The sequence below is a fragment of the Octopus bimaculoides genome, chromosome 21 (genome assembly GCF_001194135.2).
Source record: "Octopus bimaculoides isolate UCB-OBI-ISO-001 chromosome 21, ASM119413v2, whole genome shotgun sequence".
Classification (NCBI taxonomy): domain Eukaryota; kingdom Metazoa; phylum Mollusca; class Cephalopoda; order Octopoda; family Octopodidae; genus Octopus; species Octopus bimaculoides.
The window spans coordinates 8,431,162-8,442,736 of record NC_069001.1 but is presented as its reverse complement, the minus strand read 5'-3'; the positions used below and the strand labels follow the sequence as shown (position 1 = coordinate 8,442,736).

The 11,575-nt window shown below is 37.6% G+C and overlaps 1 protein-coding gene across 2 annotated transcripts in view; it reads left to right on the top strand.

Moving 5' to 3' along the window:
* LOC106879314 (general transcription factor 3C polypeptide 5-like) overlaps positions 1-8,248 on the top strand; it is a 55,072-nt gene extending 46,824 nt beyond the window's left edge. For both annotated transcript variants that reach the window (XM_014928820.2, XM_052975520.1), the window contains exons 9-10: positions 6,943-7,072; positions 7,979-8,248. In XM_014928820.2, coding sequence (XP_014784306.1) covers positions 6,943-7,072; positions 7,979-8,094 — 246 coding nt within the window. In that variant the 3' untranslated portion in view covers positions 8,095-8,248. The remainder of the gene's footprint in view (positions 1-6,942; positions 7,073-7,978) is intronic.
* Positions 8,249-11,575: the final 3,327 nt, after the last annotated feature.

Here is an 11,575-nt window from a genome sequence, read left to right as displayed (position 1 = left end):
TATATATATATATATATATATATATATATATATATATATATATTGGGTTGGTGCATAATTATTGCAGTTTTTTTTCAACAAATTTTATTCAACAAATAATTATTTTTTCTAAGATTTCCATTGCATCTTGCAACCATTTCAATAATCGTTGACCAAATCAAAAATGAAATATAGTCTTATGTGTATGTATGTATGTATGTATGTATGTATATTTTTATATATCAACCCCAGAACTTTATTGACCCCCAGAAGGATGAAAGTCAAAAGTTGACCTCGGCAGAATTTGAACTTGGAATGTATTGACTGACAAAATGCTGCTGAGCATTTTACTCTGCATGCTAATGACTCTGCCAGTGTGCTGCTTTAATCAGAAGAAATATTGATTTCAGCTTTTGGCACAAGGCCAGCAATTTTGGGAGAGGGGAAAGTCGATTACATCGACCACAGTGTGCAACTGGTACGTATTTTATCAACCCCATAAAAACTTGGCTGAATTTGAACTCAGAACATGAAGACAAGAAATACTGCTGAGTATTTTACCTGGTGTGCTAATAATTCTGCCAGCTCACCACCTTTAAATCAGAAGAAATATTATTTTCAAATTTTGGTACAAGGCCAAGAATTTTGGGAAAGGGTTCTAGGCGATTATATCAACCCCAGTGTTCAACTGGTACTTCATATATCGACCCGCGAAAGGATGAAAGGCAAAGCCAACTTCAGCAGAATTTGAACCCAGAATGTGCAGATAGATGAAATACTGCTAAGCTTTTTGCTCGGCATGCTAATGATTCTGCCAGCTTGCTGCTTTAAAAACATAAGAATGAATGAATGAAATGCTGCAAAGCATTTTCCCCAGTGTGTTAGCGATTCTACCGGCTTACTGTCTTAGAATCAGAAGAAATATAGCAAGATATTTTTCTTATGTTCTCACCTTTCTTCAGCTATTCCTTAACCCTTTTGTTACCGTATTTATTTTGAGATGCTCTGTGTTTCTTTCAATTAATTTTAAATGTAACAAAGAATTTAGTAAAATAACTTAGTTAAGCTGGTGTTAGGAACATAAATTGTGACTAAGGTTTGAGGGGAAGATTTTAATTCAAAACTTGTGAAAACAAAATATTGGTATTACAGAGCCAGAGGCAGTTTCAGCCAGGTTGGTATCGAAAGGGTTAATGACCACCACCACCGGCATGATTACTATCACTGCTACCACCATTACCATTGCATCTTGACCACCATTCCTTGCTTGACCTCTCCCTCCCCACACATACCTGTATGGGTCACTTAGTGTTTGGCGGTGCTATTTACAATATTTATAATCAAAACTTTTCAAGCATGACCATTCTATCTAATTTTCAGGTATCCAGGACCATATATTCCAGGGTATGATCTGTAGGGAATGTAGCTGCTATTTCTAGCAAGTGGAGTAGTCAGTTGGAAGCTTCCATGTGGGCTGGAGTGGTTGATGCTTTAGCCCCAGGTCAGCACTGATCCACAAACTCAATGATCAGTGGTATTCCAACCACTGAGCATCTCATCTTCTTGCATATTAAGGGACTGCATTGTCCAGAGACTCCTTTATTTCAGATGCTAAGGTGCAATTCAAGGATTATTTGGCTGCTATTTCTAGCAGACCAATAGAGGCTCCCTTGTTGACTTTTGTGCCTGTATATTTGTTATGCAAAAGTACATGGTGGTGGTGGTGGTGTGTGTGTGTGTGTGTGTAGTCTCTGTATAATGTATGTGTAGTCTCTGTATAATGTATGTGTGTGTATATCTTTGTATGATGTGTGTGTAGGATACCATGACCCTCCTGTATAGCCATGTCATATAAACACCTATTTTATCTCTCTCTCTTTCTTCTCTTTTGTATTGGTTCCCCCTCTCTCTCTCTCTCTCTCTCTCTCTCGTTTTATGTTTGCATGTTCCTCTGTGACAGTGTTTCTTTTTCTCCCTCTTTCTCCTTCTTTTCTCTCACTCCTCCCATCACACTTCCACTCCCCCCTCCCACTCTATACTGTGACAAATGTAACTATCCTTGCTCAGTAATACCATATATGGTGGTGACCTACAGCCAGGCTGCTACATCAACAGAGTTCCCAATTTTCTGCCCTACATCTATCTATCTATCTATCTACCTACCTACCTACCTGTCTGTCTGTATTTCTATGTCTCTCTCTCTCTACCTGGCTATCTTTCTTATATATCTACCTACTTGTGTATTTATCTAATTATCAACCATCTTTCTATTTATTTACCTGACTATCTTTCTATGGTTGCGTGTCTCTGTCTCTCGCTCTTTCTCTGAGTATCTGTCTAGTTTTGTAATCCGTGTTTTAAAATTAAAAAATTTTTTTCAAGAAAAAGTTTTGCTTTCACTCTATTTCATGATCAGACATTCATATATTTATGTGGGTGTGACAGATCTGCAAACTGTTGCATTTATTTCTTAATACCTTTTTTGCTGGCAGAAATGTTAACATGCTGGGTGAAATGCTTAGCAGCATTTTATCTGTCTTCATGTTCTGAGTTCAAATTCTTCCATGGTCGACTGTGTCTTTCAGCCTTTGGGGGTCAATAAAAGTGAACTGCAGTAAGATTTGAACACAAACACAAAGTATAAAAATGCATGACCAAAATACTACAAGATATTTTGTCCAACATCAACAGGTTCTGCTAATCCATACTTTTATAATACCTATATTAAAACTTAGCTCTAACATGTGTACTTGTAAACTGAGACATCTAAATGTAACCTATCCTACATAGATATACATATTTTCTGTGAATAGGTGATATCTTAATACATATATCTATAAGGTCTTTTCTCTGGGTAAATAACTTCTGAGGCATTCTTTAGCTTCACTGCATTGTTGTTGTTTCGTCTTGGGTCAGCATTGATGAAGAAGGTTTATGATTACTCATTTAGCAGTCATATTACCCTTTCAAATGCAACGCCTATTTATTCATGTTATTTTGAATTAATTATGTATCATCTTATACTTTTGAGATTTCGATGATGTGATTGCTCATTCGTATGATGATATTGTAGGCTATGTGTGACATGCCAGATCATCTGGTTGGTCTGAACCAAAAGCAGGTTGAATATTTGGGCTGGATATGGCTCATGTAAATGCTAAAGGATTAAAGGCATTCCAGTCATGATCATACTGTCTTTTTAGACATTACATTATCTAATGTGTCCTGCTTTTGTAAGACAGTTGAGGGAAATCCGGACATTATTTTTAGCAGATTCATTTATCATGTATTACCTTTGTCCCCCTCATTGGCTTTGTATATAATTTATCATTGCTGTCGCTAATCAATAAAACTATATGAGGTTCTACATGCTGTAACTCAACCAGGTGTTTTTGATCCGGTTTTCAATTATTTTGTCAGTTTGCCAACACACGAACAAGTGTTCAGTCAGCCATCATAAAGGTATTTTTTTTTATTTAAAAAAAAAAAAAAGAAAGAAAATCTCAGATTAAATTTGTTTTGGATTAGTTTATTGGATTATACTCTTTGAATTTGCTCTTTGCTTTTCTACTATTATTACTAATATGCTAATGAGTGGAGTGGATTGACAAAATCATTTGAGCATTGGAGAAAATGCTGTGTGGTATTTCTTCTTGCTCTTTACATTCTGAATTCTAATTCTGCTGGATTCACCCTTTTGGGGTTGATAGAATATTGTACTAGTCAAATACTGGGGATCAACCTTCAGTCTGTTTCAAGTCTATTTATTTTGCAATTCTATTAATTAATTCAACAAGGTTTATACAGGAGCTAATAAAACACCCTCCTAGAAATAATACTCAAATTTTCTACAAATAAGTGTAAGATGTGGCCATGTGGTAAGAAGCTTGCTTCCCAATCACATGGTCCTGGGTTCAGTCCCCCTCTGTGGCACCTTGGGTGAGTGCCTTTTACTATAACCTTGGGGTGTCCAAAGCCTTGTGAATGAATTTGGTAGATGGAGATTTAAAGAAGACTGTCATATATATGTGTGTTTTTTTTGTGTCTGTGTATGTCTCTGAGCACTGCTTTTACAATCAGTGTTGGTTTGTTTACATCCCTGTAACATAACAGTTTGGCAAAAGAGACTGATAGAATAAATATCTGGCTTTAAAAAAAAAATGAGTACTGAGATCAATTCAATCAAATAAAAATTCTTCAAGGTGGTGCACCAGTATGGCCACAGACTAATGACTGAAACAAGTAAAAGACAAAAGATATTTTGAACTTATGGACTCTGGTTGAGAACCACTGGTCTAAAGGGTTCTTCCCTATTTAAGATAATAGGGTGTGGTATCAGGGAAATTTGACTGCATTTTTGAGCAGACTGAACAACCATATAAAGACCCCTCCCCTAATTCTTTTTTTGTTGATCTTTTGTATCTGTGCTAGTTTCCGTTTGAATTTTTGGTCAGATAATTTATTGCACATAGCACCTACACTATTTAGGAAACATTCCTTTGTTGACAGGATGGATAAGTTTCTCAGATATTCAATCAGCATGACCACCTCCGCATTGAATACTTTACAAACACCTGTACTGTGCATGTGTTTTATACCCATATATAGATATACACATGCATGCATGTATGCATGTACACACACACATTTAAGTATATTTATAGTTTTATGCACAGTACTGCTTATATTAGAAACCTAAGATTAGTTAAAAATGGTCAAACTACAGTTTTTAAAGCCTTCACTGTGAATCTTAAGACAGATATAAATACAACTTGTTATCTTCTTCACACATATTTAAGTAAAGAGATTGTCCTGACATGTCATTTGATTTATGGACCACTTACCAAAAGACAGGTATACCTTCAGCTTTCTGCTCATGAAAGGAACTTTATAGTAAATGCTATTTAAATTAAACAAGAACCAGAATTTAGCTGTAATAGCTGGTCTAATTTGTATGCTGTACATTCATTATTTAATCATGCTATTTAGGAAACATTCAATATTATAATCAGAGACATTCCAGTGGTGCCCTACCAGCCTTGTTTTCAGACGTAGGCTATCTATGTGTGCATTGTCTAAAGCAGAGGTTCTCAATCAATTTTTGATTCCTATTTTACTCTCAAAAAATGTCTTATTTTTATAATTAAATATTTTAAGGAATTGTGCAAAACAGATTTCAGATTAAATATTGACTGAAGACTGGCAAACCGAATGGCTGTTGTTGTTAAAAGCCAAATTATCATTTCTTGTTAGATGAAGGCATTGATGATAAATCTGGTCATAGTTTTATGGCGTTATTTACTTACAAAAAGAGATTTAATTTGCATCAATTATATTTCATAAACAAATTACATTTTAATTTGCTTTGAGATTATTTTAATTTGAACTTGAATAGGTGTTGTTCACGCTTTGAACCCATGAATGATTGATAAGTTAGCCCCTCTTGTCACCATTATACTCCTACCATTTGTCCACTTTCACCACTATTTTTCCACCGGATTGTCCATCTTTCCATCACCACTCTTCCTCACTACTTGTCCACCCTATGCCACAACCCTTCCATCACATGTCCACCATCACCCCCCGTTCCACACTCCTCACCTCACTCTTCCTTCTATCTCTCTCGACCCCTTTCTCACTGCCCTTGCACTACTTATGTGCCCCTTCTCCCAACCACCTACCGCCCTCAACCACTCCCACCAACATCCCTTCAACCGCCCTTGTATCTCCCATATAATTAAACATTAAGCAGCCCCCTCCCCTCTCTTCCCCAGACTATTTAATATTTGGGGAGGATACTAAAGCAAAATTACAAAAGAACCACCACAGGATATCCGAATGGTAAAGTGTGTGTGTGTCTGTGCGAGAGAGATGGAGTATGCGTATAGTTTTGTGTTTGTGTGTGTGTGTGTGAATGAAAAAGAGTGGGAAGTGGTGCAAAAAGTCTTGCGATTTGTGAATATCCGCCCTGTAACCACTGCAGACAAAGTGCATTCTTTTTCTTTCTCATCATCGTCACCATCAGTCTAAACAGCAGAGAGTGAAGTGGTCCAGTGGACACAGTATTAATTGAACTACTTGCTCAAAGGTCATTAGTTCAATTTCTTTGCTGGAATTTTGTTTGTGTGTGAGCATAATTTCTCTATGCATATGTAGAGAGAGAAAGTATTTATGTCAATTGTGTTCAATTAATAAACTGTAATCTCTCTCTCTATCTCTCCAGCTCTCTTTTCTCACTACTTCTTTCTGTATGTGCATATTCATGTGCATGTGTGGTTGGTTGCTTCCAGCACTAAAAAGTACTGTCACCAATGCAGGATGAATGTCCTGTCAGTCGTGCCAAATCACCTGTGTCCAAACAACCATTGAATCAGATGGGTTGTTAGAAATTTGCTGGTATTTGTTCTGAATCTCTGCACTTTGAGTTCAAATCCTGCTTTGATCAAATACCATATTTTTGTACTGCATACAAGCCAACATAGTATATAACGTAAGCCCGTAATGTAAACCAGTCAAACATTGTCACTATCTTTCCAATCCTGATGCATTTCAAACGGAATTTTTGGCCCTTTAAAGTCATCTTAGTGTATAAATCAATTTACCTTGTTTTGGCTGTAGATTTTAGTCTGAAAGATTTGACTTGTCTACTGGAAAATACAGCGTGTTCTTTTGGGTTGATAAATAAATGATACCAAATGAGGGTGGTAGGTTGGTTGTTAGAGTAGGGAGTGAGGAGGTGAGGTGCCTTGTAAGTATTCTGTTTGTGTTGTGAGAGTAATAGCATTATGGTTGGTGTTGGTAGTAGTACCAAACAGCAGTGGCGCTTGCCTATTTCTTGGACAACATTGCGCACACATGCATGCACGTGAACAGAATCTGTATTTCTGAAAATGTTTGTGCTATCTGACTTTTATCTTTTGCTTTTCATTTATTTTTTTCTTTATTTCTATATGTCTGTTTTAGGAAACGGTCTGTGATGAAAAGGATGGTTGGTGCACCAAAGATATGAATGACAAATGCCGTGAGATTATGTACCATAAACTCAATACTTATTCTCCGGTCGGTGATAATACTGGGAAGAAAGTTCCGAAAAGTAAGTTGCTGTTCTTGTGATTGTTGTTGTTGTTCATAAGCCTGGTCACCTCTGACTGAACTGACTTTTGCTGAACTGCTAAGTTACAAGGACACAAACAAACCAACACTAGTTGTTAAGCAGTATGGGGGTCAAACACAAAGGCACACACACACATGTGATTCCCGACAGTTTGTCTTCTAAATTCACTCACAAGGTACTGCACTATAGGACTGAACCCCAAACCACCTGGTTACAGAGTATGCTTCTTAACCATACAGCCTGTGCCTATATGGTCTTACTCTCTCTTACTCTTTTCAGTCGTTTGACTGTGGCCATGCTGGAGCACCGCCTTTATAGTCGAGCAAATCGACCCCAGAGCTTATTCTTTGTAAGCCTAGTACTTATTCTATCGGTCTCTTTTGCTGAACTGCTAAGTTACAGGGACGTAAACACACCAGCATCGGTTGTCAAGCAATGCTGGGAGGGACAAACAGACACATAATGGTTGGTGTTAGGAAGGGCATCCAGCTGTAGAAACTCTGCCAAATTAGATTGGAGCCTGGTGTTGCCATCCAGTTTCACCAGTCCTCAGTCGAATCGTCCAACCCATGCTAGCATGGAAAGCGGACGTTAAACGACGACGATGATGATGATGATGATATATATATATATATATCTATATACATACATACATACACGACGGGCTTCTTCCAGTTTCCGTCTACCAAATCCACTCACAAGGCTTTGGTCGGCCCGAGGCTATAGTAGAAGACACTTGCCCAAGATGCCACCACAGTGGGACTGAACCTGGAACCATGTGGTTGGTAAGCAAGCTACTTACCACACAGCTGTTCATATATTTGTTCAATCCCTTTGTATTTGCTCATTACTATACTGACTGTTAGCCTTTCTTTCCACTTTCAGAGAAACCTGTGAAACAGATATTCACTTCTCTTGCCAGTTCAGATGACAGTGACTCAGACGCTCCAGAGGAAGACCCCATTAATGAGATGGAGACTGAAATGTTAGACTGTGTGTAGAACTGCTAAATTGTTGACCAACAATCATGTTCAACATCTGATCACCACATTACTTATGATCATTCTATTAACCATGAACATTAACATTATTGTGTAACTTTCATAGGCTTTTTTGTTTTGTTTCTCTCCTGTAGTAAAAATCTCTTTGTATTTAGTTTGTTTGGTTTCTTTTTTTAATTATTCATTATTTTTGTTTCTTAAATGAATACCATTCAAGTACTGGGGTTGATTCAATCGATTAAACCTTCCCTTCATATTTTGGCTTTGTATTTATGTTAGAGAATATTATTATCATTAGGACAGATGAAGCCCTTCAGCTTTATAGGTGTTCATCTAAGAGAAAATAACTCCATGCACTTCCTGCATCCTGATAGCTACTGGGCTTGTGGCACTTGTTGCACCAGCCCAATACAAGTTTAAAGGACAAGAGAATAGGTTTGGCTCTGCACATACCATGCCCGCGATATTAATAAATCCCTATTAAGGGCAGTGAGCTGGCAGAAATGTTAGCATGCTGGGCGAAATACTTAGCAGTATTTTGTCTGTCTTTATGTTCTGAGTTCAAATTCCGCTGAGGTCGACTTTGCCTTTCATCCTTTTGGGGTCGATAAATTAAGTACAAGCTGCGTACTGGGGTTGATCTAATCGACTGGCCTCCCCACCCCACTAAAAATTTCGGACCGCGTGTCTAGAATAGAAAAGAATAATAAATCCCTATTTGTCTTGGGGGATAATTTGTTGAAATCTGGAGTGAAGGATCATAAAGCAGACACGTGTGGTTAGGCTTAATCAATACCTGACGTCCTCTGTGGCTCCAATGATGTTGCAAACATATTACTTGTCTTTTCTTTGTGGTGTAGCCATGAGTGGAGAGGTGGTAAGTATACTTGGTGTGAGGCACACGTCCCTGGGAACAGTCTATTCATAGCAGAGGTGGTTATGTTACTGTTTCTGCAATACTGTTGACCAATGATGAGAAAGACGATCTAGTTAATATTATTATGTTTTGGTGGGGTTGGGTGTTACATTCTTCCTCTTCTGTAATGGCTAAAGCAGGGTAAGGAACAGTAGTAATCATGGCCTTTCTATGATCTCCATTTGACCCCAGTACTTGATTGGTACTTATTTTATTGATGCCCACACCTGCCAGAAAGACAAAAGGAAAACATTAACGATTTGTAGTTATGTGGTATTTCATTATGCAACCATAACATATTATAAAGTATATTAAATACATTATTTACATTTGATGAATATTTGTAAATAATGTAAATAATTCCTCATCTCTTAAATATAGAACTGAAGTATATTAAATGTTTTTATAACGCAATACTGTGTCCTACTGTGTTAGCAGTGCGATTTACATCGCTTATTAAGGTTATTTCTACAGGTATTCTATATAAATTATAGCCAGCACTGACTTTTGCTACATTTCATATTGAGGACATCTTGATATGAAACAAAACATTGTAGCAAAAATTAGTGCTGGCTATAATATCTGTAGAATACCTGTAGAAAATAACAAAAGGCAAAGTCAGCCATTTTGTCCAACACTGAATGATTCCCCTCAAACTCACTGCTAATAATACTCTCTGCTGTAGACACAAGTCCTGCAGTTTTGCGGGGAGGGGGCTAGTTGATTACATCAACCCCCAGTGCTCACCTGGTACATATTTTATCGACCCTGAAAAAATGAAAAGCTAAGTCAACCTTGGAGGAATTTGAACTCGGAATGTAAAGACAAGCAAAATACTGAAAAGCATTTTGCCTGACGTGCTAATGATTCCACCAGCTTGCCACCTTGTAAACTTACTACCAATAATAAACTGACTTATGCATGTTCTTACATGTATGTATCTGCTGGGAAATTATGTGTTTTTTTGTATGTGTGACTGTTATTTTCCAGTACTACCTCTGTATGTCTGTGATGGTATGATTGTGTGTGTATGTCTACATGAGTATTTTGATAAAATGACATCATCTTCATTGCATCATAATCAATTTAATGGTTCCGTGCTTACATGAGTCATACGAAATTCATTAAGGAAGATTATTCTATGATCAGCTACTCTTCTCATTACCTATCCCCAAAGAAGTCACTCACCTGTATCCTTTTGCATTCAATTGAACAGGAACAACAGTAGTTAGGCATATCTTTACAGAAGATTGCAAAAGAACAACATTTGTTAATCAGTGCATAATGTCTTGACAAGAGGAGACAGACAGACAGACACACACACGCATGCAAGCATGCACACACACACAGATTTGGTAGAACAAACAAGATTAATAGAACTCAGCGCATGAATATATGTACATATTTTGATAGTGCATGATATTGTGTTCAGTGCCATGTATGATTAAAAATAATAAATAAATAGATGTGTGGTTGAGAAGTTGGTTTCCCAACTACACAGTTTTGGGTTCAGTCCCACTATGTGGCACCTTGGATAAGTGTCTCCTACTATAGCCCCAGGCCAACCAAATCATCGTGTATGGATTTGGTAGAAGACTGAAAGATTCCTTTTACATGTGTGTGTGTGTGTGTGTGTGTGTGTGTGTGTGTGTGTGTGTGTGTAAAAGGTAAAGATCCCTTCAGCCATGTATGACCATGGGATTGTATGTAAAAATTTCCTTTCCGAGGCATAAGTCTGGGCAAGGTTGTTTGTGGAAGACCAGCAGTTGTTATGCATACCAGTTTCCCCTCTTCATGCCACTGCTGTTGCCCAAGGTAAAGGCAAAGGTTGATACAACTTGGCACCACTGATGTCAACTCATTTCTACAGCTGAGTGAATTGGAGCAACATGAAATAAAGTGTCTTGCTCAAGAACACAGCACACAGCCCAGTCCAGTTCAGGAATCAAACTCACAATCTCATGATTGTAAGCCCAATGCTCTAACCAATGAGAGAAAAACAATGGGTGTAAGAGTGATTAACTCTGGTGCATAAGAGAAAAGACTGCATTAATATGAAGAGTCTGTGAGTATGGATGATGACAGTTGGCTAAAGAGGTGACAAGTGATCTAATAAGAGGAAACCAATGTGGAAGGAAGATGTGAGAAAAAAGGGGTGAAGGCTGATGGGATGCCAATACATGGTGAGAAACTATTGGCGAAAACCTATCCAACTATGAAAATACACGGGCTATTAAGCCCAAGATTCCGAGTTCGATTCCAGGCAGTGACTTGAATAATAATAATAATAACATCGAAAAATACCTTAGGAACGAGAACCCAGGTTTAAAATTTCTCCAAGACACCTGAAGAAGGCTGGAGGGTATATCAGCCGAAACGTTGTGTTAACAACAAACAAGATGAGGACAAATATCCGTCAAATGTAAATTGTGAAATCTCTTCCCAAACGTTAGTGTCTTTCGACTTTCTGAAAAGGTTCTTTTCTCAATCTTAATTCTCTGAGAAAAAGTCTTCTCTCCAAATATTATAACTGTATCAAGGAGTTTCCAAAACACTATATATATA